Source organism: Pipra filicauda, unplaced genomic scaffold (assembly GCF_003945595.2).
Source record: "Pipra filicauda isolate LSUMZ 115617 unplaced genomic scaffold, ASM394559v2 scaffold101_size5749837_pilon, whole genome shotgun sequence".
Taxonomy (NCBI): domain Eukaryota; kingdom Metazoa; phylum Chordata; class Aves; order Passeriformes; family Pipridae; genus Pipra; species Pipra filicauda.
In genome coordinates, this window is record NW_024103452.1 from 1,834,680 (window position 1) to 1,862,364 (window position 27,685).

At 41.4% G+C, this 27,685-nt stretch overlaps 1 protein-coding gene across 1 annotated transcript in view; it reads right to left on the reverse strand.

Moving 5' to 3' along the window:
• LOC114000601 (androgen dependent TFPI regulating protein) overlaps positions 1–20,881 on the reverse strand; it is a 28,459-nt gene extending 7,578 nt beyond the window's left edge. Inside the window, exons 1-4 of the mRNA XM_027745039.2 lie at positions 20,719–20,881; positions 13,430–13,564; positions 11,904–12,005; positions 2,773–2,888 (exon numbers count right to left, since the gene is read on the reverse strand). Coding sequence (XP_027600840.1) covers positions 2,773–2,888; positions 11,904–12,005; positions 13,430–13,564; positions 20,719–20,871 — 506 coding nt within the window. The 5' untranslated portion in view covers positions 20,872–20,881. The remainder of the gene's footprint in view (positions 1–2,772; positions 2,889–11,903; positions 12,006–13,429; positions 13,565–20,718) is intronic.
• Between the last annotated feature and the right edge of the window lie 6,804 nt (positions 20,882–27,685).

Here is a 27,685-nt window from a genome sequence, read left to right on the forward strand (position 1 = left end):
AAGGTTTAATTCTTGATTAAAAAAACCCCACATATAAGGTCAACGCCATACTTTCCACCATCAGTGCTAACATGGGAATGCAATCCCACTCTTTCTGATGGCAACCAGCCTGCTACCTTATGCTGAGCATCATTCCTCAAAGAGAAGTGACAAACAGGCTGCCCTACTGTCTTGCAGCTGTGTCCTGACACTGAGCAATGGGAGAGTTCGAAGGACAAAAAAAAAGTTTGAAAAGTTGATTCTTCCTTTCTTTAGTTAGAGAAGGAAAGAGTGGGGCATAAAAAAGGTGGATTTTTACCCTGCCTGTAAATTGAGATTTACTAATCCTCATCAAAGGGATAGAGTGGAGAAATGGAGGGGATTGGTAGTGGAGCTGTCTGGACTGAGCACAGAAATGTTTAAATATAGAGACTTATTTTCATGATTTAAGGTTCTTTCATCAAACAAACAGGGCTGTGAAACACAGAAGTAATTAAAAAATAAAAACCTGCAGAAAAGGCCACTGAGAGGCTGAGCAGAAATACTGAAGACCAGGTGCTAACTGGAGCCTGTGCAAATGTCAGCATGTGTTCTTCACTGCACAGGACTACTCTTTCCGTATTGTGTCTCAAACAGTAAAACGGAGAATGAAAACTGCCTTTATTTTATATAACGAGGAGCTAGATTATCTTGATGCAATTTGGCCAGCTGGTGTGTCTCATATGAAGCACTCCACCTTGTGTTCTCAAACCCAAATAAATGACTATGCAGGGTATTCAAAGCTACAGTGAAACCCCGCTCAGAGGCAGGTGCCTGGTGCAAGCCATCGCTGGTGCTTAGTTTCTCTGTTACCTTGCAGGGACCAGCTCTCAGCCCATTGACACTGCAGCAATGGCAGTGGCAGTTCAAGGAGAGGCTTTTAGGAAGGACTCTGTTGCTTTTGATACATACAGTGCCTCAATGGGACTATTAAATCACCAGGTTGCAGCACCAACAGTAAAATATGTACCTATGTTAAGACTTCAGTGCACAGGCCTGAAATTCTTTATGTTAGTTGAAAGCTGTTGTCTGTGGTTGCAGGGAATCGAGAAGAGGAGGCCAGAAGAAAGCAAATAGGAGGTTCCTTGCTGACTTGGGAGCAGTATTGAAATCCTAATATTTCTATCCAGTCATCAGGGCCCTGGGACAAAGGGGCCAAGCATTCTAAGGTACCACCTTCCACTCAGGACCCTGGCAGCACCATGCAGCACCAACTCACAGAAGATACTGGGAGGGCTCAATTGTGTTGATGCTTGTGTTAATCCTCATCCTTTGGTGTGGATTCAGATCCTGATACGAATTGTGTCTCCTGAAGGGTGAAATTGCTCAGCCGATAGGAAATTTAGGGGAAGACATGGCACACATGGCTGTACTAGTTGCTGGAAGAGCAGTCTGGTCTCAAAGACAGTAAAACTCAAATGTCAGAAGACAAGCAAAACAAAGCTCGTGTTAAGCAACTGGGTAAATGAGAACATAGAAAAGGAATTCAGGAAGCCGTGGTCGTAATCCTATTAGGCTCTGGGTTGGATTAGGATAAATGGCTCTTAAGTTCCTTATGTAATGTAACAGTGAAGTCCCCTGCTTCCACAGTCTCTCTTACACAGACTGATGTGTTTCAAGTCACACGTGTGACTTTCATCTGTGCAGTTCATTTTCTATTCCAAATTTTCATTTGGTGGGCTGAAGGTAGTCTCTAGCTGATAGTGCAAACTGGTGGGTAGGAATGGGAATGATGGGTTCCCTCACAGTCCCAGTGACTTCTCAGAAACCTTTGCATGAAGACAAGTCACTTCCCTGCAGACCTGTATCCTCTTGTTGTTATCCTCTTCTGTATCCTCCACCCTAAGGCCTGGATGTTTCCTCAGCTCTGGAACGTGATATCACAGCATACCCTGAAATTATACAGACCCCTTCCTGAGCAGAGTCTCAACATGAGGCATCCTCAGAATATTTTGAAGTGTTGGCAGCTGTCCATGGTTATATGGAGTGGTAGTGCCTCCAGACCCCGGTGCTGCAGCCAGGATGCAACAGATGCAAACCCAGCTCCAGGGGTGCATGACGCACACACAGGAGGTACACAGATGGCTATGGGCTGGAGTGAGTGTGCTGATTAGATATAGTTTATTCTCTCAAGATCGTTCTCTAATGTGTTGGGGATCAACTGTGGTACATTGTTGGAAATGTAGGCGGTGTCCACAGGTGGAGTGGGAGGTGCTAGTGGGGCAGACACCTCCTTGCTACCCATTGGTTTGCACCTGGCTCTGAGTATCATTTTCTGTCTCAAGTTTCTAAACCCAGCCGTGTGTTTCCCTGCCAAATACTGAACTGAATTTTACTCCTCTCCTGCTTCCATGACCCCTAGACCTTTTGAGATTTGGTGTTTTTGCAGTGAGCAAAAGAGCAAGTGGAGGTAAATTTGATGGTACTGGTAGAAATAAAAACTCCAGTCCAGCATAAATAACTCAGAGTACCTTGGAGTTTATGGCAATTTAGTTGCTTTTCTATAAGAGGCCTTAGAAGAGCAGAAGATACTGTGTAAGGTATCAGTACCTGTACTGTGTTTGAAGAAACCTCGTCTACCTACATCTGGAAATAGTTTCCGTGGGTCTCAGCTGAAGTTTAAATGATTTCTCCACAGAACAGACTGTTGTCTTCCATGTACCTGGGCGAGAACTTAGATCTAAGTACAGCAATTGGCCTTGTTTTACAAAGTAGATCACTTGAAGAAAATGTTTTAAAATACATAATTCTTACCAACTGATATACAGAAAAGCGACAAATCCCAATAGAATCAATCCCTTCCTCTTTGCTGGGTAACGGTGTGGCAAGGCAAGGATTTCCAGGAGAGCAAATGGCAATACAGCTGTGTGCTGAGGAAAAAAGAGAGTCTGTCACTGACCGATTGCAGTGCCTCGCCTTCAGTTATTGCTGATCACAAAGCTCAAGCACCTGCCTATAAGCAAAGAATTATTTAACAATACTGAGTATAATTGTATACAAATGTGCATACTTGGTTTTTTTCATAGTGAAGAAGTACCCCTACAGTAATGAGCGCAAAAATTTTCTTGTTAGTATGATGTAAAAGGTACTGTAATGAGGTTTGCCTGTACCATGATCTGCGTTACTTTATAATAGATGAGCTCTCCTTTTGCATTTTTAATGCAATAATTTTTTTGTTAATTTCCATTAGAGTACAAAAGTTATTGAACTCTATTGTAATGTGCACTTGAGGATGTAAAAAGTCTGCTCCTTGAACTCATTAAGCAATTGTTGGATTGCCTTTTTGTTCTCTTCAAGTCACTATTGTATTTTGTATATTGTCATTTATTACTTACTCCAGTGCAATTGCAGTGTGTTGTGCTTCTCTTTTTAAACTGAAAAATGGGGTGGTAAACATACAGAGGACTTCAGTTAGCTGTGATTGAAGATGATGAAGGAACTTCAAAAAAGCTTATTTAAGAGTTAGAAAGGAGTTAGCTTGCTGGAGAAGCATGTTTTTCTTCTCTTTTTTTTTTTTTTTTTGGTCAAAGAGTTTGTATTGTATTAAGTAGATTCAGTTTCAAAGACTTTTATGATAACTGTCTGAGCATGGAGGATTTTCAGCAGTGTGCAGACAATTTGATGGCACTGACTGTTTTGTGGTGAGCAGCTGCTTCCAAGAGGAGGTGGGGATGTTGGGAGTGCAGCAGAAGGCCTGCTCTCAGATGTTGAATGGACAGTGTAGGAACTCTTGGGATGCTAATGCCTCGACTTGTTGACTGATTTGTACCAATTTCAGAAAATAATTTGTTTTGGTGAAATTTCCACACTGAAAGTTTGGTAATATTCCCTATGCAAACAAACGACTTCAAGTTGCAATACCTAGGAGAGATGGCTTAAACAATGTTGAGGAACAACACAGCAAAAACAGTCAATGAGATGCAAAGGTGAAAACTAAAGCAACTGTAGCTGACTAGTTGGTTAAATTCCTATTAATTAAGGAAATATTTTCATGGGTAGATAGGGGGAGGTATGGGAGGAGGGCAACAGAGGAAGATAGACTTTTAAACAGAAAAAACGTGAAACTAAGGATTTCTTTTGTATTTTTCCCTAAAGGCACAACCTGCTGGATGTATGGTATGAAGTTTCCTCTTGTCCTAAGGAAATGATTGTAACACTTTCAATGTATGTGTCTGTCAGAGACTTTGCTGAGTATCTGATATGACAGTATGGTGTCAAAGTTTTCTTGCTGTATATTTATAGTATAAGTTGTCACAAATACACATTAAATTCTTTAAATGCACATTGAGCTATATATAGCATGCATGAAAACAGTCTTTACCTATTTGTTTGAGACAGACATCCATTTTTGTCTGCTGCTGCCAAGTGACAACTCCCTGGAAGCTGCATGTCCTCCTTCAGCCCTCCCAACACCCCTGGGAGCTGCTATTCATACCTGGCTGTCCTACTATCAAAATAACCCTTTCACCTTCGTTATCATTTTTTTCAGAGAAAAGAGATAGAAAAGACTTATTTGATATTCCGGTTTCTCACTCACTGGCATTGAGATTTCCTTCTGTTTTCTTTCACAAAGATATTCTTCAGCTCTACAACCTGCTTAGTTGATCACATAGGTCTTGTATCAGTACAAGTGATTCCTGAGTTCATTTATCATGTTTCCTTTGTGAATATAAAGGTTTTTCCTTTTGTCCACAACTCCTTCTCATGTACACATACACCCCAGGCCAGTAACCATGTGGAAAAATCTTCTCTTGCATTTCTGCTGTCCCAGAGTCCACTGGTGGTTTCACGTATTTCTGCCAAGCCAAATTTGTCCATTAACAGTAAAATCACAGAGGAATTTCTGTCGAATATCTGAGCATGTTTATGACAGCAGATGCGTATTTATACAGCAGACACCAGAGGAACAGGAGGATGGCTACAGGGTGCAAAGCTTGCCCTTTGCCTACGACACACAGCTGGATTTCCACACGATTTTCCTCTCACAGCAGAGGGACGTTGACTTTGGCAACATCGTTAGTGATAGACCATATATCATGGTTAATCATATCTACTGAAAGGCTTTAAAGGCTTCTCATATCCTTCTCAATAAAAAAAATTTTAAAAAAGTATTTTCTCATTCAAGTTATTTTTAACCATAGGTCTCTAGTGCATAGTCATTAAATATATTTTCAACCCTATTTAGCTGAGCTTCATATCCTTAAACTGACATATATCTGAGGAGTGCAGTATTTGTATGGGGCCAAATTAAAACATACAGTTTTGCCTCCTCCTTTAAAGAAAACTTAATAATTAAGCTCAGATTGACATAGATCAAAATATTGGCAAAAATTGCTGGAAACAGTGACTCATTTTTTATTTCAATTAACAGTTTCTCGGTTTCACATATAAACAGTGAAACTGTCAAAAGTAATTATCACAGAGGGAGAAAAAAACCTATTTCACTCCAAAGTAAGGAAAACAAGCTAAAACAATAGCTCTGTGTACTGATCAGGCTATCAATGAACCAAAGTGAATCAGAGAGCTTTTTTTGACTCTTGGCAGGAATCCTGTTAGTACTTATTTTTATGTTCTTTGAAATATTAATGTATTTACTTGTCTAACAACCTCTGTTTGTTGAGGGAAGCTTTCAGCTTACAAATTTTGCAAGAGCAAAGTATTTTAAAAGCTGGGGTTTTTTATATATTTCTATAATGAAAAGATAAAAGTTATGGGACTTTCCAAATTGTCAGAGGCCTTTGGTTAGCTAATCACACTTTTAATCTGAATTCTGCTTCCAAACATTCAATTTTAAAATCCCTTGTGTTTCTTTTTGGCACTTATTATGATTTCTAACTTGTGTTTGCTTTCTTTGCTTCTTTCCTTACAAACTCAGGTGAATCTGAACTAGTTAAAAAATTGCAAATTTATTTTTGTAGCTCATAAACTCTGGCATATGAATACAGGGGGAAGAAAGTTTCTTAAACATATGTTGAACTTTATCCGAAACATTGGCATGTTAACTCATATCCTGCAGAGAAGAACATTCTTTTCCTTCTTTACTTTTTGTTTCCCAGGATACGTTTCAGGTTCATCAGTTTAAACTGAGATAAATAGTCTTCTCTGAATATTTTTTCCACTGTTTGGTAAGTCCATATGGAATCTTTACTTCCCATGTTTTGAGTAATTTGTGCATTTATTTAATGTTATATCCTCGTTTCGCCATTGAGAATACAAGCACAAGCAAGTTTCCTGGGGTTGAGAAGACAGGGTTGGGTAGAGTTTGTGTTCAGCTGCAGGCTCCAGCCTAGGCTGAGTTTTAAGCCCATGAATAATCTCCCCAGAGCTGCTGAGATCACTCGTACGCCTAACGCGTGTGTTGCAGTTGACTCGGTTTGACCTTGTTTGACTCCTGAGTGAAGGAAATGATGCCTCGGTTGACCATAGCTGTTTGTTTCTAATTTGTCTGCATTTACATACCCTCCATGTCTGCTTTCCATTAACATGTGAGACTTTAGGGAGGGATTTTTTTCACAAACAGTTACCGCTGGCCAACCTAAACTCCACTGGGCACAGTTGGAGACCATCAAGTGCTTTTGAAAAACTGCCTGTGTTTCTCCTTTCAGAAAAATTCCCCACAGAGATTGTGTGCTGACAACCACTCGTGGCCAACACTCATGCTTCTATCTTCTCCATCAGTATGTTACTGCAAAGAAAAAGCAAAACCCCACTTTGGTGCTGCCTTATGAGGCTTGTAAGCCAGTGTTCATTGGTTGACCCTTGAGGTGTTTACTCAGATATTCAGCTCTTTGTTGGGAAACATCCCCTTGTCTATGGAAATTTCCTTCAGTCAGATTCTTTCATAAACACAGCCTGTGTTATCTGAGCATAATAAAACTAAATGGCTTCCTGTCACGATGACCTCTGTTTAGTTTTATACTCATAATTTTCTGAATCTCTGTATGCTCTTTCCTTTTTTGGCCTAATTTTCGAACAAATCCCCACTTTTGATTTATTTTGCTATTATTTTGCCTTCATTCAAATGCCTCCTTCAAAATTTTCTTTTCCAGTATATCCTTACACGTTTTTCTTACTCTCTTAACCTCTCTTTAATTTTCAGGGTGGAAATGGCTTAAGCATTATTGTTCATTTTATTTCTTTAACTAGTACATTGCCATGTTTAGTTAAAGAAATAATTCTCTCTTAGAGTTACTACATATTTTACGTCTTTTATATTCTCAGCCATCAGTGCATTTCCAGGGAAACACAGATTTATTTTATGGATAGAGTGGGATGTACAAGGAGTCCTGTTACTGAGCAGGTGTGGTAGCAAATTAGTTAGGAAGCTATTGCTCAGTTTAATTCTGGCAGCACTCCTCTCTGAACCTTCAGCTACTCTCTCTTTCTGCCCTTTCCAGGTCCATTCATGCTCATCTGTAAACCAACATTTTTTTTTTTTTTTCTTAGACACATAGGTAGTTCTGGAGCATTGTTGTGAAAAATGGATGAAACATCAGACCAATTGTATGATCAAAGGTAAAAGAGTTTCAGAGATAAAGTTTCTTTCTTGCATGCATGCATTTTTGGTAATAAGGCCCTGGCTGAATATCCTATTGCTTGCTAGCAAATGTTTTGTCTCAATGTCAATGCCAGAATTTTAATTGCATTTCACCCTGACATTAGATATGTAGTCTAAGAAACTGATGTTGCATTGCAGCTGGAGGCTGACATGAGACTGAAGTGACACATCCTTTGCTGTGGAATATTTGTCTCCAGCTGTTCCTTTGCGGGGAGGGTTACGGAGGCTGCACCTGTGCACACTGGGGTAGCAGCAGCCCGTGAGGATTCCCTGCCATAACATTTGTCTGTGAAACACATACTTTCTCCCTGAGGAAATGGGCTTATGTCAACAAAAAATGGAAACTTCAAAAAAATCTATGTAGTGCTGGGAAAAGCTAAGCATCTTTGCTCTTAAATGTGTGGGGTGATTAATTTTGTGTGCCATATCCCTCACACATACATTCTTCTTTGCCAAAAGCTGAATGTAGCTGAAAGCTTATGAGTGTCCATCGTTGCCAGACAGCTTAAAATTGAGATACTGTGAAATGCAAACAAATGGAAATGTTTCTCTCTGGTATAAATGTGCAAGAATTATTAAGCATTAAATTAAACTTGCAAAGAGAATCATTTAAGATTGTCAAAGATGAACCTGAGGTTGTTCTTGTGTACACACCTGGAGTAATGGTCCAGTTAGAGTGGCCTGAACAAGTGGGTTTTGCTCTACAAACTGATTTTGCACCCCCTTTTTTGGTTAGTGATGCGGCAGCTTCCTAAGATAGCTGTAGTAATTTATATTCATAGAACTTATTATTTTCCAGATGGAAGTAGATCACACTGATCCAAAATACCATTTCTGTTGATGTAGTTGTGTACACACTGGGGAAGGTAAGGTTTAGCTATGTAGGCAGAACACAAGCAGCTTGTATATACCAAGAAGCTCTAAGATGAGAGGGAACATTGTGAGTCTTGCTGGTATTCTTACTGTCAGGGCATCAGTGGCTTGCTTCAGTGAAGGAAAATTACTTGTATGCACACAGCTTGTTCTCTCACTCCCTTGCATTTTCTTTTATACATTCAGATACTGCTTAGGTACATCAGGGCAAGGTGCAAAGGAGATTCAGAGGCTCAGGCCATGTGGACTCTGTTGTCATCTTTGCTGAAAATCTGCCAGGTAAGACGTGTTTCTTCTGTGTCTCCATTTACCATCCCTCCTTTTCTATTCTCAGCTTTTTAGCTTACAAAGTCCTCTGAACATGCATTATTCACAACAACCAGTAAAGTACCTAGGACACTAAAATGCTGATTTTTGTAAAGGTGAGAGGGTAACACGGCTAAAGAGTAAATTAGAAAAAGAGAACTGGCTGAACTAAACTTAGCTGCAGCCTGGAAATAGAGAAAATTTTGGTTTTTTACAAGAACTACCCTACAGACTGAAAATATAAACCTTTTTTTACAAAAAGACAATTCTACTGCTACCATTTTTTGTGAACACATGTGGTCAAGGCTGATGTGTATCTTTTGTTATAGATTAAAATGTTTTTGAGTTATCTCTTCCGAACCACCATCGCCCCTCTTTGTTTAGTGTTCAATTCTGTCAGACCCTTCAAAATGTAACATTCCCCAATACTGCCATGAAGTTGAAAAACATGTGCATATGGTTTAATACAACTGTCTCCAGCAGTTAGTTGCCTTCTGGAGGGTATCCAGATGTTGCTTGGAAAGAGATGACTGGGAAAGAAATAAACAAATTCACTTGACAAATTGGCCAGCATATCTTTTGTCTCAGCCATCTTCCACTTCAAAAATCTTGTTCAAATAAAATAATTGTGCTTGAGACATAAGTAGGGTGGGGGTTTTTTCATCCATGAAGCTCAAAGTTTTGTATAGAGATGGTAAAACATAATTATCACAGGTAAACAGAAGTGGAAACTGAGGCTCAGCCTTTGGATTAAACTCAGGAAAAAAGCAGAGAGAAACCCAGATAGTCTGGAATATTTGGCCCCTTCAAATAGTAGCAAAATTCCTTTCTACATTAGCCATCCTTTCCGCAAAACCGAGGATATTTCTGCTCAGACCGCAAAAACATGCCTAAACTGTAGTGCTCTCTCCACAACTCTGGGCTACCTGGTGGGCAACAACACTTTCCCACTGTAAGAGCAGTCCATGTGAGGGAAAAAAATGGCCAGTTCATTTTTGCAAGGAAGGTGCTGCAGCATCACCACAAGCAGCTCAGTATCCTGAAGTGATTTTGCGTGCTTGTTCTACAGTTACATAACAACATATGCTTTCTCTATTTACAATATTAAAATAGACCACGATTTAAAAAAAAAAGTACTCCCACTGCAAATTATATGGCACTGACATTTGCTACTGATAGACCAGTGTCTTTTTTCACCAAAGTCAGCTACATGCTGCCTCAATCTCCCATGAAATGTCTGGAATCTCAGAGCCATAATGTATAGCAATGTGCAAGAAAATGAACCCAAAGAAAAAGTGTCCGCTTGGCAATCAGAATTTGGAGATTGTCCCTTGAAGTGTTGGTATCTCCCTGCAGCTCCCTAGTGTTTCCAGTGATAGTGTTGGAAGAAAGAAATGCCTCAGTCAAGCCTGAAGGCACCTGTTGGAAGGTGTGCCAAAACACAAGGATTGTCAATAGCAGGGATCAGTCTATGCTGGCGGCACATGTTTTACACTTGATATTGACTGGAAGGAAAATTTCCCACCCAGGAACTGTCAAGCGCAAGATGTCTGCAGTGTATTAAGAGCTTTAGAAATAAAATACTAGGTTGTGATAGAGGTTTGCTTTATGCGAAGTTTCTATCTAGTCAAAATAATTTTCAGGAAGAATTGTTTTTCCTTTTTTTATCACCTGTTTTTGACATTTTTTATATGGAAAAGCTTTTTGTTGTTGTCAGAGTGACTCTGTTATGAAATGTAGATATAGGTAGGGTAAGACAGGAGTTATAACTAATATGTTTGAGAGATTCCTGCAAAGAGTTCTTGCATATGAAATAAAATGGTATGTCCTAGCGCCTCTCAACCTTACCATGTCATAAACAAATGTGGAAATGGAAAGGGCAAATTCTCAGCTGTGTGCTGGGATTAAAACAAGCAGCAAAGCCTATATCCTCTCAGCTCCACTATGTACCCTCCCCTTCCCCAGCACCTCCACCACTGTGAAGATTTTAAACCAGTTGCCCATATTGCATCCTGGCCCTGAAACCAGCATGATGCTGAGGACATGAAGAATTTGTCATTTTTGTGGATGATGATTTTGAGAGAGAGTGGTGTCCTCTTGCACCCTTTCACAGAGGTTTGGACAGCCACAAAAAGGCCCTGGTTGAGATGAATTGGTGGACAGAGAGCTGGTGATGAGGTTAAAAGTGTGTGATGGCTGTGGTTTATCACTTGGGTATCAGCAATGCGGACATGCCTATGTGTGTTTGGATTCCAGTCACACATCTCTGAATATGCCTGTCCAAATCAAGTGGCTGCTCAAACCTCCAGCAACTGTCTTCAACCAGACACCCCAAAACCTCCCACATTTACCTCCAACACCCATCATGAACTGCTGCAGTGGGTTGCAAAGCGCTATTCTTAAGAAATTAAGTCTGGAGAGAAATGAGTCTTCTATGCGATTATTTCATAGTTTTTGGCTCCTCTGATTCAGCCTAGCGCTGAACCTCTCCCTTCTCTCCCCCTTCCCATTAGCCCCATGAGGCCTCCCTGACCTTGCAATCCACCCACAGTTTCTATGTTACTGTCAGCCTCCTTACACTTGACTGATGAGAAATATGTGATTATTCAACACATCATAAAAACGGCCAGAGCAAATGAAGGAGAAATCTGGAAAGTATTTACAGAAAATCTGTAAACAATCATTGCAATCCAGCTATTCAAAGCTGTGCACACATTAGCTTATTAGCTATAGACCTGTCAGATTTTCTTTGTTTAGTTCACCTTTTTTAAAAAATTAAGAGCTGCTTTGTTATACTCCCAGCCGTTTTGTATTTTAGAGACTTCTGTTAGCAGAGACAATTTCTTTCTTGAGCTACAATAAGCGAGATTTTTTTCCTTCTGACTACACATCATTTCATTGACTTCAGAGGTTTGACAAGCACCAATTCACTGACATCCTTGTGTGATAAAAGGCTTCTTGAGGCAGCTTCAAGCACATGCATCTGCTTGCTGTGTACAGCTCAACATCAGATTCAGACAAGCAGGAAGGAGGAGGTGAGAAAGAAGAAGCTGTGAAACTCTTCTGGAAAGTGACACAATGCATTGATGGGACACACGTTGCAAAGTCTCCCTCTTCTCTGCAAGAGGCCGAGGTGTTTCTTACTCACCATAGCGTGGTTTAACCAGAATGGGATCACTCTATCAAGGCTTCTGGGGTAAACCAGCTCTCGATTGTAGGAATACAGTGTCCAAAAGGATATACACACAAACTGGAACAAAAACACAAAATAAAAGAAATTTAGAAAAGAAAGACAAACATAATTAGGATAGGATTTAGTTAGTGCTTTCATTTCTGAGAAGGCAAAACATTTTCTACATGAAAAATGATGACACTGCCAGATGAACTCATGTTATCTCACATTTACTCTGAGATGCAGTGTTCTGTGTTGATACTGGGAGAAAAAACCTCCTTTATAAAGTGCCAACACTGACATTTTCTGTGGAATCCAAGATTAGATGCTTCTTCTTTTTTCCCTTTCCCTTTCCCTTTGCGGATGGGATCTTTTGATGGTCCAGGAGTTCTCCTCAAGGGACTGTCTGTCAAGCCTGTGTTTTGCTCAGTGACAAAGTAAAAACAGATCTTAGTAAGACAGTTCACATAGTCTTACCCTTATCTTCACAATTCATAAACCTAATTCAGAAACTGCAGGTGAAAGCTGTACTTTGGCCCCCCTTTTTTTCCCAACAGAGCAGGATTTACAGTGGGAGAACTTAACTGGAGGAAATGATCCCTGGTATCAGTTACTGATACCTGGAAGCTGATTTGCATTTTGTTTGGCCTGGCTTTGTATTTGAGCACACTTTGTTGTTAGGGTTGGAAATCAGGGGTGTGAGATGCTGGAAGAAGGAGACCGAGCCTCTGTCCGGTTAGCATGGTGGGGATGCCTGGGGGGATATGACAGCAGCATTGTGAATACTGCTGTGCAGGGAAGACAGATTATCCAGTCTCTCTGACTCCATCCCTGTCAGGACATTTTTACTGAACCAGCTAGCTTGTGGACCATGTTTAAGCAGTGCTTCTCAACCCTTTGAGATTCAGCGGTGGCTGCAGGCATCACTCTCAAAGAGTGCACCTACATGTATAAGTAACCCATCAGTTCCTGTCCAACCCACGATGTTTTGATAAACAGCATTGTCTGTGAGGGAGTAGGTGATACATGATGAATCTGACATAAGCTGTGACTATAATTATTTTTCCATGAATCTGTTTCTCTCCAGTGCTTATTTAAAGCCACACTGGCTTTAGAGAAGGAGATGTGAGGTTTTGTTGTGTCTTAGGTACCCTCTCATGTCCTCCCGACCTGTTCTGCCCTTTAGAGAAAAGCCCTAAGTTAATAAAGCCACAGCTATTTGAACCATGAGATTAACAGAGAGGTTACACCTCATTCACCCTTTGGGGTCAATCTGTGTCCACTCAAGGACAGTAACCCTAACATTTGTGCCAGAGGCTTTGCTTTCAACCATGACAGGCTCAGCATTGTTTCTTCTTCTAAACGGTCCAAATCTACTGCAAATTCAAGGGTAAAAGAGAGCCCTTAGTTCTTATCTCTTTTATACACATGCATGGTATGCTATATACCCTTAAGCATTTATGCAAATGTTATTTTCTCGTACAGAGACAAAGGTTACTTACTGTGGACACTGGGAAAGCCAGGACACTGAAAAGAAGGTCTCTGCTGGAAATTACGCACTTAGCACATCGCAGTTTCTTAATTAGTCTCAACACATCAGCCAGGAAGGACACCCCATAGAAGACGGCCTGCAAAATCTAAAGTAATTACACCTAATGAGGAAAACTCATACAGCTTTCATTAGCACATACCTCAATGAAATCTGTCCTTGCTCTTCAGGGAGTTGTTTTGTTCGTGAGTTGCAAGCCTGCGTGAGGGAAATAGCTGTTGGCTAAATCTTTTTTTACTAGCTGAAACTGATTAAAGAAAGTTGTTCAGGAGATAACTTTAACAATATCTGAGTTAATAGACTAAACAGAGATGTGTGATGTGATTCAGATGGGTGAAGTGATTCAGATGTCGAAAGCCAGCTCCCTCACACTTCCTATGTTAATTGTTGATGTTGGATGTATCTGAGCAGGAGAGAATAAAATACGCCAGGAAATGTTTTCTGTAAAGCAATTGCTAGATGGATTTTCCCACCATTTAGCCAACACAGGTTCTTTCCAGGGACTCACAGTGCAGTTGATATCACTGTCAAGTAGTTCAAAATGCTCTAATATGAGAATTAGGTGCAGAAGTTATCCAAAACAGAACCTCTTTTGCTGAACTCAAATTCAATAAAGGATTTCAAGTGCTTAGAAGCAGAGATCCAGACCACTGAAGTTTTAGTTAAGTTTACATAGAACTATTTATAACTAATGAATTTTAGGGATGAGAGGTTGTGTTTTGGGTTCAGGGTTTTTTTTATTTCTTTCTCTACATCATTTACAAGCAATGAAGGAGGGATTGTTTGGGGAGGGTGCTAGGAGGATTTGGTAAAGAATTAGGCAAGCGCACACAAAACAGAACTCCACAAATTATGTGTGAAATTGTCAGAACATTGTGGTTTAAGCCAATATTGCTTTTCTGATTGCTTCATTTTTCTCTCCTAACACTACACAGCAGATCGAGACGAACCCAGTTTGTCAGATGCACAAAGGCAGAGCTTTGCAGAAAAATACTTCTCCCACTGCCTTGCATTCCCCACCGAGTCAGTTCAGTTTGGTTAACTCACAGGGTGGCCCCTTCTTTTTAAGGCTAGATTCTCCAAGAGTGATGCAATATGGGAAATGCAGTCTACTGCAAACATGAGACCAGCTAGTGATACTTAAATGGAAAGATGGTTACAGCTTTCAGGATGAGATCTCTTTTGCCATGATCTCTACTGTGAATCAGATATTTATTTAAAGCAAAGTGTCTGAAATTGTGGCTGGATACTTCATCAGTTTCTGAAGAAGCTGAGAAGGGTGGTGCTTGGGAGGGGAAAGGATTAGTGCAATGCTTTTCCATGAGAAATTCCTTTTTTATCAAAGTATCTGAGGGGAGGAGGGGACTATGGTTTCACCATGGATGTTGTCAAACAAGTACTTCGCGAGGTTTAGTCTGGAGAGGCTGAGTCTTCCTGGGCAGCTAAATGACCATAGTTTGCAGTTATCTACAACAATCCCTATCCATTTTGTGTCTTCTCAGCAAAGATACATTCTTCCTTCCCTATTCTTTCCGCAGTTCAGAGAGTCACCACAGTAGACTATATCCAGGTGCCACTGATGGAGTGTCCCCCCTCCCTGTGCAGACCCGCAGCAATAGAGGTAGAGAGGAGCTGATACAGGCTGGGTAACTGGCCCAGGGTCACCGAGGACAAGGTATCAGAGGTCACGCATCACCTGGTTCAGCTGCAAAGCCCCATGTTCCCTATCAAGGCATTGGTTGAATAGCCACAATTTTATATAAAAGAAAAAGCCCAAGCAGCTTCATCAGAACCCACATATGGTTCTGTTCAATTCTGAGGCACCCAAACCAGCTCTTTTAAATGTGTTGTTTTTCTCTCCCCATTATTACCATTAGCCTCTGTAACTGCAGGCACTATCTCAGTCAGTAGGGATTCAGCCCTCTAAGTCATGGGTCTGGTTCAGAAAAGTCCATGCTGGGATGCAGCATACTCAGACACAAACACATGTTCAAGGCCCAGTCCTTGGCCTCACCAGGGCACCAATACCAAGTCCTTGAAGAGCTAAGAAAAGCCTGGTAATAAACAGAAGCTCTTGTTACGCCCTGTACAGTCAACAGCAACTTTCTGTAAAAAGCATAAAAAATTAACATGAGGGTGGTGACAGTCTGGTGACACATGGTGACTAATTGCCAATAAAGCAATTAGGGAGAGGCCTGGTTCCCAGAGGATGAGGCTATTATTATCTTGTTCATGGTCAGCCTTACATTAATCATGGGACAGGGATAGGCTGTGTCTTTCCCTGCTTCAAAATTAACTAAAACACATTTCTGAAAAGAAACAGTCCCAAAACAGCCACATTCTCAGCCTGGTAAATATTTCTTCATACACAGGGGAGGACAATGTTATCTTCTGTATGGAAAATGCTTATCTGAACATGTAACCTGACCCATTTCTCTGGCTGAACATGAAGAACAACTCCTGAAGAAGTTTGAACTCAGCCTCAGAAGCTTGGATGTGTGCTGCTGTAGCTCTGCCCTTGTTCATCACCGTAGTTTCAAAGGGGTTTCAGACATTTCAGTGATCACCGTGTATTTCCAGAAGCAATAGAAGATTGTACAAGTAATTTTCAAGCCAGAAAACTGAACTTATCTAGAATCATCCCTAGTAATGCTCGGTCTGGCACTGTGCACCCCTGGTAGATTCGAGTCAGAGCTCCAAACCCACACAGGTTATTCCTATAAGAAAGGTGCGTCCAAATATTGCAGCCCTTCACTAAAGGGAAAATGTTGACTTTAAAAAAAAAAAAAAAAAAGGCATGAAAACATCAAATTATTCCAGATGTCCTGTCCTGTGAATTTCTCAAGCAGAAGTACTGGCGCTCACAAATCCATTTCAGTTGCTCATGGAATATAAATCTGGCTGTAAATAGAGAGGATTCCCTAAAGTATTCCCACACGAACAGAAGGAAGACTGGAAGCATTCAGAAAGCTAACGATTAACCCAAAGAGGAGAATATGGATATGATTATCCCTGCTGGAGAGAGGCTGCTTTCCCCTCTATACCCTGCAGAGTTCCATGGTGCTAGGTGCTGTACAAACATTTAATTTGGCCAGATCAATTTTCCAAACTGAGACTCATCGTGACAAAGACAAACCTCAATTTTTATCTGCTGCAGTGATCAAAAGGGTGTTTCTGTTTAACTAACCTGACATGATTTACTTTTGTGTATAAGATCTTGCCATATGTGTATATTGAAAATCTTCAACTAGTACAAATAAATCGGCTCCAAGCTCTGCCCTTAAGGGACGGATAAATCCAATATTCTGAGCAAGTTATTACAGTTAACAGTCAACATTTAGTGTGGATGCGCATCCATTCATATGATAGTGTCCTGGAAAATATCTATGGTAAATACTGGGCCTATTTTTAAATAAATGCAAAACAGATTTCAGGGGAATTGAAAAGTATTTCCATTATGAAAGACAAAAGCGCAAGGAATAAACTGGGGCAGGAATGCAATTAATAGTTTTTAAAGGTGCAGTGTGCTCATTATGCAGTGATTTACTAATAGATTTACAGCAGTGAGCAGATTTTTATGAGCTTGGATATTTCAGGCAATGAATGATTCAGCTTGTACTGTTTTGTGTCACAGACAAATGAATACAAAACTGTTTTTATCTGTCATTTCTGCTTGTTCAATAATCAGTCAATGAACTCCTTTGATACAAAACCCACTTATCTTCCCCCCCCTACAAAAACATTTCCTTTCTGAATCTTGATTGCTATGATCATTAAGAAGATGAATCTGAAATAATGTCAGAGCTGTAGCTCTCTTGGGAGAACCACATGATTAGGAAGGAATTGAATGAGGTGCTAGAAGAGGGTCATATTTTCCAGCATCCCTCCAGCAGAGCTAGGAGACAAGTGGCATTTCCGTCCCCAGAAAATGCCACTTTTCCCAGTATTTCCATTTCAGATCAGAGTGAGCTGGCCACAGCAGCTTTCCACAGAGGGAAGTTTTTAAATGCAATTCCAAGGAGATAAGAGAAATTTTGGAGGGAAAATTTCCAAGTGATTCAGACAGCCAGTGCCAGAAGCCAGGCAATCACAGTCTTGCAGGACACAGGCAGAAGAGCTGGACAAAGGCTCTGTATACCTGGCTTTGGGGAAGCCTCCAAGGCACTACCCAGCCCTGTCCAGCACAGCAGATCCACCAAACCAGAACAGCCCAATGTGAAGCTTTTGCTTGCTCTTCTTCCCCATGACTATACCTCCCAACATTCCAAGGTGTTTCCTGGGACTGCTTCCAAACTGGCAGAAATTTAATGCATTGAATGTGCACCTGATGGATTTGTGTGGTTGACAGCCACCTCTTGTTCTTTGATGTCCCTCAGCAGCAAGAGGGAGGGCCTTAATGCCAAATCATGGGACAACTCTTTTAGGTCCTGCAGAGCCCCACAGAGAGCACCACGGCATTCTGGGACATATTGTCTTCTCATCCTCTTCCTGTCTTGTATAGCGGATCAAGAATCTTTTGCCACCATTTTACCAAAAAATGCTATCCAGTTCAGTGGGAGAAGGTGGGCTGAGGGCATCTGTTTCCCCAATCCTCTTCCCTTTTTTGGTAATCCTTTCTTGAAAAAAAACCACTTCTCTGTAGAAGAAGGATTACTAGCCATGAAGGAGTAATTTTACACACCCTATCCCGTTGCCACGTTTTCTGCATGAGAGATAGGCAACATCAACCCAAACCGTCTCTCTGTTGGCTGACAACTCCATTTTAGCATTGGGATCAGAACAATGAGTGGTTAAAAGATGTGAGACTGGGGAACTGGAGCAAGGGCCCTCACTCATGGAGATTTAATAAGAAGTAAGCTATTTGGCAGATCTGGAAATGAGCTGGCAAAGGGAGCAAATACTGAGGTGGTAAACCCTTGTGAACTTTTTTTTTTTTGGTCAAAGCGAAACCTGACTGTAAAATTGCCAAAGAATCTCAGGATACTGAGTGCCTGAGAGATCAAATACTAGGCAAAAATCAGTGTTGATGAATGCAAAGTAATGATTTTCAGAAAGAAAAAGCAGCTATAGTTATATATTTCTCAAATGTGGGTTCTAAATTAGCTATCACCATCCAGGAAAGAAGTGTTGGACTCACTGTGGATAGCTGTCTCAATTTACTGTCTTCTTGCCTACCAGTGATCAAAAAAGACAAATAGAGATTTAAGAACTGTCAAGAACAGATAAACAACAAACAAGGAAACACCTTTAGCCACTGTATAAATCCATCTCATAACTCATAACTCAATGACAGCAGCCTGCCCTAGTTACTCCCTCCTGAAACTAGAAAAACTGCTGCAAAGGGTGGCAAGGATGCTTTAATGAAAAAAGTAACCCTTTGTGAAGAGAGATGAAAAAACCTTGGACTTCCAGTTTACAGAAAAGACTAATGAGAGGAAAATCTGGTAGAGGTCTCTAATGAGTGGAAAAGAAAACATTAACAGGGATGGATGATGAAATTACAATATGGAAGTAATGAAGCACCCAGTTCAGTTGTCAGGAAGCAGGTTTACATCAACAAAATGAACTGCTCTTTCACCGAAGGCACACGTGCCTCGTGGCACACAGGATAGGAAAAGTACCAGAAGTATGAAAAGGTATGTTTTTCCTTTAGATAGATGAAGGGAAGGCTTTGAGTGTGTATTAGCTACCTTGGGCTGGATTTATATTCTGTCTGGGTTAGTCAGCATGCTAGTGGGATGATAGAGCCATGGAAAGTTCATTTTATGCATGTACATGCTCATGTCTTGTGCAGCCTTTCCCTGATCATCCACTGCTGGTCATTAATGGAAGGTGGATGTTAATTTCAATGACTATTTCTACATCCCAAAATACTGGGAGGTGGGTTACTTGCTTTGTCCTCTTGATCTCCTGCTTTAGAGCTGTGTGATATACTGGATGGTAGATCTCATTATGATGGTGCCAAAGTGTGGGAGTGGAGATGCTGTTTTGCCTGAAAATATGGCTAATATTTAAGTGGGGCCAGCTATCCCCAACAAATAGATATACTGATACCAGACAACATAGCAATTAACAATACAAATGCCACCCTGACTGTGGCGATATATATGTCCTCATCCTTCCACAGCTGGCTTGGCCACTGAGAAGACCATGGTGGCTTCCAGAACCCCAGGTTGTTGTTCACATGCCATTCAGCATCTCTTTCATTGCAAATGTTTCACAGAGTCACAGAATGGTTGGCAGGGTCTCCAAAAGCCCCTCTTGAAGCTGGGAACCCTTTAGGCTTCCACCGAACTCCACCATGAGGTGTTACATTCTGAAGAGTAAAAGTAGAAACATACCCTGGACCAGACCTCCCACTGATGTTTAGCTCTGACAGTCACACAGAACGGATGAAAGGCTATGGAGGTCCCTGCAGTCATCCTTCAAATTAGCAAGTGTCCCTGAAATTGTTCCTTTATAGGAAAACTCTCCACAAGCCTGGTCTTTCCACTGCACCACCCTTTGGGCTGATGATGAACCCTTTGGGCTCTGAACCAGCCTTCTCCCCTGGCGTATCTCACATGCTTTCACTTTGATTTCTATCCTGCGAAATGTCAGCATATTAAGGGAACCAGAACACATCACAGTCTATGTTTTTCTGTGTACTTTCAGGAAATGTAGCAACCAGTTGATAGCATGGCTGAAACTCATGTAATAATGTGACAAGCACCTCTCTCTACAGGGTGGAATTTCTTTCCCTGATGTTCTCAACTGATTGACAAACTAAGCATGTACTCTGAATGGCTAAATTAGCACTGTGCTGTTTTGTTTTACCTTTTCTGTAATTTACAGGACATAAAAGTCTATCAAAAATTTGAAGTAAAACTCCAAGCAGCATTGTAATGCATTGAATTAAAGGTTAGAAAACAGGCACCAAACTTGCATGTGTACTGGCTGGACATACCTATACTTTTCTGTCCGTCTCCTCAATGATAGCTTGTCTCTTTTACAGGGAGGCAGCTAGCTTCAAAGTACCTACTGAAAGCCAAGAAGCTCACCAGCCAATATTCTTTCTGCAGGAAACCTGTGAATACATTTCACAACACAAGCACAGATCCCTCCTTAGTTTCCTTTGGTGTATAAACTGTTAAAGGAAGCAGTTTAACAGCAGCAAATATACCAGCTGCATATGTCTTGAGGCGCAGATGGCAGACAAACAAATAGACATATTGGTATCACTGTACAACACGATTTGCTTACCAGATTGAGGACTGTCAAATATTTCCACTGCCCACCGTAAAGGAACACTTCAGATGGCCGCTCTTCTGTTCTGATGTATACGATGGAATAGGCTACAAAAAAGTACCAGACGAAAGCAAGGCAATGGTATGTGGCGAGAGTAGAGATTTCCATGCTTTAGCTAAGAGATAATTGGTCCGAAAGCAGCTTTTCTCTTAAGGTCCTCGGTTGCTGTGCATGGGATAGGGCAGGGCAGGAGGTTTTACTTCAGAGCAGACTCGGGACACGATGCCACTTTACTCTTGTCAAAAGGAAAAATCATAAGGCCGTGAACTTTGCTTCTTTTTGTTTCCCTTTTCACTGTACAGATAGGCTGCGGGGGGAGGGGGGGCAGGGGGTGAGAAGAATAGGCTTATTCCCCGGATTTAAATGCCTTGCTCAAGATTAACAAAGATTAGTTGCAGAGTTATGTAAGTTTTGGGTTGGTTTATTTTTCTGCAAAAGTAGGGGGAGTTTTGCTGCTGATTTTGTGTAACAGGCTGTCATATGTTGGGTAGCAAGTGAAAACAAGTGGCATTTCACTCGTAGCTGTGGTGCAGCCATGACTCCAGCTCAGCTTGGGAAGCCTCTGTGACTGTTTTTCCCTTGTGCCAAATAAAGAAGTGGGAAAAGTAACGGTCTGTGAAAGGAAAACCTAGTTGATTTGTTGATAGGCTATGGAGGTGGCAAGGAAGCTGATATGATTCCTAGGCAAAGGTCCTTGGGGTTGAAAACCACTGTGAGTGTTAACATTTTGTTGTGGGAAAAGGCTCTGCCACCTTTACGGGGCTCCCCACTGCTGGGATTCATCACAGCCATGCCTGGCAGGCTGGACAAACCCAAAGCTACTTTGAAGCTTTGACAGGGATGGAAACACAGGGCAAAGGCCTTAGATGACAAACATGAAGTAATGAGCAGCATGTCTTACCCCCCTGCTTCTTTACTTGCTGCCATTTACCTTCAGACATCCCATCTTCCCTAGCACAACATTATGTCACCATTGGGGGTGGGCTGAAGAAGAGAACAACCAACACACAATGACCCTAAAATGAAGCAAACAAAAAAAATCCCCTGGAAATACTCGTGTTTCCCACCCCACCTACCTCACCAAGCAGCCCTAATTAGCACTGGAAAATACACACAGCATTTCCCAGAGTTCCCATAATTGCTGTGTTGTCAGCAGTAATTGCCACCTGAGTGTTTCATGTGGGCCCTGACAGGGAGTGGGTATCATGTCCCAGTCCACAGCTGGACCTTCTCCATGCAGGATGGGAAGATGGGATGCTCTTCCCATCCCTGCAGAGGTTGCCCCAAGGGGAAGGGCTGGGCTTCAGCCAAGCATTAAAGGATCTCGTTTTTTTCCCCTTCTAACTGGCCTACAGGCAGCATTGAGCAATCTGCTATGTTTTGTTTTGGTTTGTTTTTTCTCTGGTTTTTTTCCCCCTTGTACTGGACGTAATGCTCCACATGGGATAATTTCTTATAAACTCAGAGAGCAATGTGCATGAATGTTGGGAAACAGACCTCGCACTAAGACACTTCAATATTCTCCCGTGTTTCATTGACTTCTCCCCTAATTCAGATTGCCTGCATCCAGATTCCCCAGGCATTCCAGCCATCACAATCCCAATGAAATATTGCTGCCCCACTTAGGAAAAATAGATGTAGAGCCTTTTGTGGTTATTTGAGACTAGAGGATAAAACCCCTTGCCAGAAAAAAAAAAAAAAAAGGGAAAAAAGATGGGATTATGTTTTTTGTACTTGGACAGTGTCAGCAGTCTTTTCATAGAATCCTAGAATCCTAGAATGGTTTGGGTTGGACAGCACCTTACAGATCATCTGGTTGCAACCCCCCTGTCATGGGCAGGGTCACTTTCCACCAGACCAGGTTGCTCAAAGCCCCATCCAACCTGGCCTTGAACACTTCTAGGGATGAGTGACCCATAGCTTGTCTGATCAACCTGTTCTAGTGCCTCATCACCCTCACAGTGAAGAATTTCTTCCTAATATCTAATCTAAACTCACCCTCTGTGAGTCTAAAGCCACTATCTCCTATCCTGTCACTACATGCCTTTGTAAAAAGACCCTCTCCAGCTTTCTTGCAGGCCCTCTTTAGGTACTGGAAGGCTGCTCTAAGGTGTCCCCAGAACGCTCTCTTCTCCAGGCTGAACTTCAACTCTCTCAGCCAGTCTTATAAAAGAGGTGCTGCAGCCCTCTGATTATCTTCATGGACCTTCTCTGGACTTGCTACAACAAGTCCATGTCCTTCTTATGTTAGTGGCCCCAGAGCTGGAGGCAGCACTCCAGGTGGTGTCCCACAAGGGCAGAACAGAGGGGCAGAATTACCTCACTCAGACTGCTGGCCACTCTGCTTTCGATGCAGCCCCGGAAACGGCTTGCTTTCTGGTCTGTAAATGCAGATTGCTGGGCCATGCTGAGCTTCTCATCAAGATCCCCCAGGTCCTTCTCCTAAGGGCTGCTCTCCATCCATTCTCCCCCAGCCTGTATCTGTGCTTGGGATTGCCCTGACCCAGGTGCAGGACCTTATGTTTGCCTTGTTGAACTGCATGAGATTTGCCCAGGCCTATCTCTCAAGCCTGTCCAGGTCCTTCTGGATGGCATCCCTTCCCTCCAGCATGTTGACTCCACCACACAGCTCAGTCTGATCAGCAAACTTGCTGAGGGTGCACTCAATGCCACTGTCCATGTCACCAACAAAGATGTTAAACAGCACTGGTCCCAGTACAGACCCCTGAGGAGCACTATTTGTCACTACTTGTCCAGCATTCCACTTGGACATTGAGCTGTTAACCACAACTCTTTCAGTGCAACTGTCCAGCCAATTCCTTATCCACTGAGTGGTACATCTGTCAAATCCATATCTCTCTGATTTAGAGACAAGGATATCATGTGGGACAGTGTCAAATGCTTTGCTCATGTCCTAGAAAATCTAGCAGAAAGATTTCTGGGGAGGGGCAGTGCTGTTATGAGCTGCTCCGCCTTGTCAAGACTCATGGCTTGACAAAAGGCAGGAAGAGAACAGGACTGTGGCATCGAAGGGCCCTTTTTATTAGTAGTTTGCATACCAAAGGCACCAGGTGGTCAGCACCTTTAACAAGTTATCTTCACACCAGTCTTTCTGAGGTTTTGCTGTAGTACAACTTTAAAAATGGAAGGCTGAGCATTCTGTTCAGTAGGTGCTTGGATGCATGCAAATGAATGTAAATGTATGCAAAATGGCAAGGTATGTTTTTTCTTTTCTGGAGCATCTTGGCCAGTGTGGCTGGGAAGGTGTCAAGTGCGGTGACAGTTTTCTGATGTGGACATCTGTCCCTCAGACTGAGACCATCTGCTTTCTTTTCCCATATGCAGGAAGGAAGATACATACCCTTCAGCCTAGATACGGGATGAAGTTTGGATGCAGAAACATCGCAAATAGGATCCGAAATCTAACACTCCACACTTCATGGAGTCTTTCTTATTTCACAGCCAGTGTGATGTAGCAAGCAAATACACTGTACAGGTCATATCTTACGCCATGTCTCCATGGGTATGAAGGTTCAATGGAATAGAAAATTCAGCCCAAATCTTTGTGCAGTGAGTGGAGAAAAGGAAGAAGGAGCACACTGGGGCACAGGCAGATGTGCTGCTGCAGGTCTAGTGGTACGGTTTAGGGAAACACTATTTTCTATCTTCTTGGTACCACAGCCCAGCTCACATCTGCTTCTCCCCTGGAGATGAGCCACATTCACACACTCTGCCAATGCTCCTAATCTGCTTCAGGGTCACATCTGATTTGAGCAGCGATAGCTGACTTTGTGATGAAGTAAAGTGGGAGCTCCCCGTTAATCCATTAACTATGGTTCAGCTGAAGGATAGTAACAAGTAACTTTGCTTCCACTAAAGCTCCTCCGCTTATGCCCTGTTCTATGGGAGTGACTTAGGCCATCTTGCTTGACTTTGCACCAAAATGGGTTTGACTCACTCATATTATTAGTATGGTTCAGGTACAGACATGACAGCAAGCAGTGTAAAATGGTAATATCTTAGGTGATTGCATGTCTTCACTAGTGGACATGGTATTTCCAGGCTATCAAGAAGTCCCCAGTAAAATCCATCATTACCATGTAGTGTTTAATAAACCACCTCAGTCTGTCACTACTGAAGCAGCTTGTAGAAATAAATATTCTTGTCTCCTCAAAGCTGACAATTCATTTAGAGAAAGGCACCAGTTAGGTGCCTTTCAAATATTGTCCCATTTTTTGCCCTGGCAAGATTTCCTCTCTGCCAGGGTAGCATCCAGTGATGGCAAAATAAGCAAGAGCAAGGCAGGAAATTATTGGCAGGTGATAGCAGTTAAGGCCAGGTAGAAGGAAGGGATTTAAAACAAGCAAAAGCTTGGGAAAGGTTTGGGGACCTAAAAAGAAAACTGGGGTTTTGTGTTTAGCTGTCTTTCCTAGGCACCGTCTGAGAATAAGGGACTGATACAGAATAGGATCTTGCCTCCCTCAGAAAAATTTTATAGGGTGAAAAAACTAAAAGTAGCCAAGTATGTTTTTCTTCCAGTTTTCTGATGCTTATGTCCTTGATGCAGTTCTGATATCTCACATGTGGATGTCCTAATTTAGTTATTTTTAATTTACTGCTATTGTAAACTGGCTTGCATTAAAGGTACCATCCCTTGAAAGAGGGGTCCAGGGCTGGTCTTGTACAGCATCCTCTGTACACTACATGAGTGTGTCCAGAGACTCTGCCTCTGCTGCAATCTGGATTAGTTGCAGGTAGTGCAGGGATCTGTGTGGAAGATGTATTTTCTTAAGCATTATCTGAGAAAGCTTTTTAGCACATAGTGTGAGGCTGCCTGAGTTCTATGTCCCTAGGGATATCTATAATAACAATGTGTTCTATGACAGTCTTGATGTATAAAATGAAACATAATTGGCAAAATTACAAGCTTGGCATAGTCTGCTCCAGGCATCCTCAAATCCTGAGACAAACTCCCCCAAATCATGTGGTTAGTGTAATTCACAAGACTTAATTCTCCTTGGTTTTATTTGTCTTGGGCTTTAGTAGCTTCTATCTGATTTTTGGAACTTTTCTTTGCAGCTGTGTGAGTGACAAATGTAAAAACGCTTTAACTGCTAATAGAAGTTCAGCAATGCAGCAGGGACAGCACTAGGTAATGAAGATCGATAAAAATATCCTGAGAGATTTCACTACAAATCTGAGAAGTGGCAATGCTGTAACATGTACCTGATGTGTGTGGCAAGCGGGAAAGTTATACAACTGTAAGCTTATGCATCCTCTTGCATAGGCCTCTCCTCCTTATCTTGTGTGAGATAATTTTTTTTATTACATATTTTTAAGGAGAAGGCAGGAAGTGGCTTACATCATCTTGGTATTTTTGTTCTGAATTGAATTTAAATGGTTGTTCCAAAATGCCAAAATTCAGAGGGATTTTTCAGTCCCAAAGGGATGACTTGGGTACAAGAAGAATCCGGATTCAGTAGTTTAAAGTACTTGCTCAATTTCAGAGTTTTTCCTTCTCATTGAGTTTCATTGGCTTTTAAACTGTATGTTTATTCAGACTGCTAAATGAAACGTCACTTTGATCCGAAACCAAAACTTCCTGTGTAACAATGATTTGACATTTCTGACTCTTTAAAATGAATGAAAATTATGACATTATTCAAAACAAAACCTTTTCAGCTAACGACTTGGATTCTAAAAGTAGATATGCTGAAATTAAGAAACATTTGATCAGAAAAGTGCTTGCCTATCTCATTATCTCCTACTCATAGGGGAAATTAGTAACTGTTTACCTTATCACCAAACCCTAAAAGTGTGTTTTCTCTTGGCAAGCTGAATATTGCTTAGAAATAAAAGGCATGGTTTTCACTTATTTTCAACAGCTTCCAAGAACTTACATACTTTTTGAAGAGATCTGTAAGTTGCTTCCTAATTTTCCCCTTTGCCTTTTCTGTCAGAGAGGCAAAATTAATATTTAACTTTTTAGACAGATTGTCCACAAACAACCTGAAGTTCAGAGTGAAAAAAGCAGTTATACCACAGTGTATTAGGGAAGAAATGCTAGGGTATTTTTTAAATCCAGATACACAAAGTATGACTGGTTCTCATTAGACTCCTTCCTGCTAGATAATCGTGTTGGACAAGTTAAATATGTATTTACATTAATTTTTTTTGCTTTGCCCTTTCTAGAGGGAGCCAAGAAACTAGTCTTGTAAAGAGATGCATGTTTGATAACATACTGAATATCAAAATGTTTTGATTTTGTGTGAGGTTTCCTCATCTACCACTGAAACTCAGGAACTTCTAGGGCAACACACAATAACTCTATGACAGAAGAGTTTCATAAAGAATTATGACACAGAAAGCACCTTGCTGGACTCATGGGATAAGAACTGGAAGAGGCAGAGTAGGAAAACCACAGAAGTCACGTTTTCGTGAGTCTAAGGAGACATCACTGGCAGCTTTTTTTTCCACTTGCTGTTCAGAAGATAGCAGACCTAGCATAGCTTATTCTTAACATAGTCTATTTAAAATCATAAATAACTATTCCGAATACAAGGCAAAAGAGATCCAGCACTGACCCCACTAATCAGTGCTTGCTGAAAAGGTGTAGTTTATGTGCAAATTCTAATTTAGATAATAGTTTATGTGCAAATCTACCTTAGGTAATATTAGATTAGGTATTAGATAATAAGATAAAGCCCTATCTATAGTCTGTATTAGTATATTACCTAAATCTGTTGTCATAATCTTTGATACTTAGATTGCAACAAATGCTGGGCAGAGGATATAACTGCTTATCCCTGTCATGTGCATGGAGAAGTACAACCCAAAACAGTGAAATGGTGTCCCAGTCACATTGAAAGCCTCTGCTGAAACATAAATTAATGATTATTCTCCTGAAGTCCTGGTGACATGT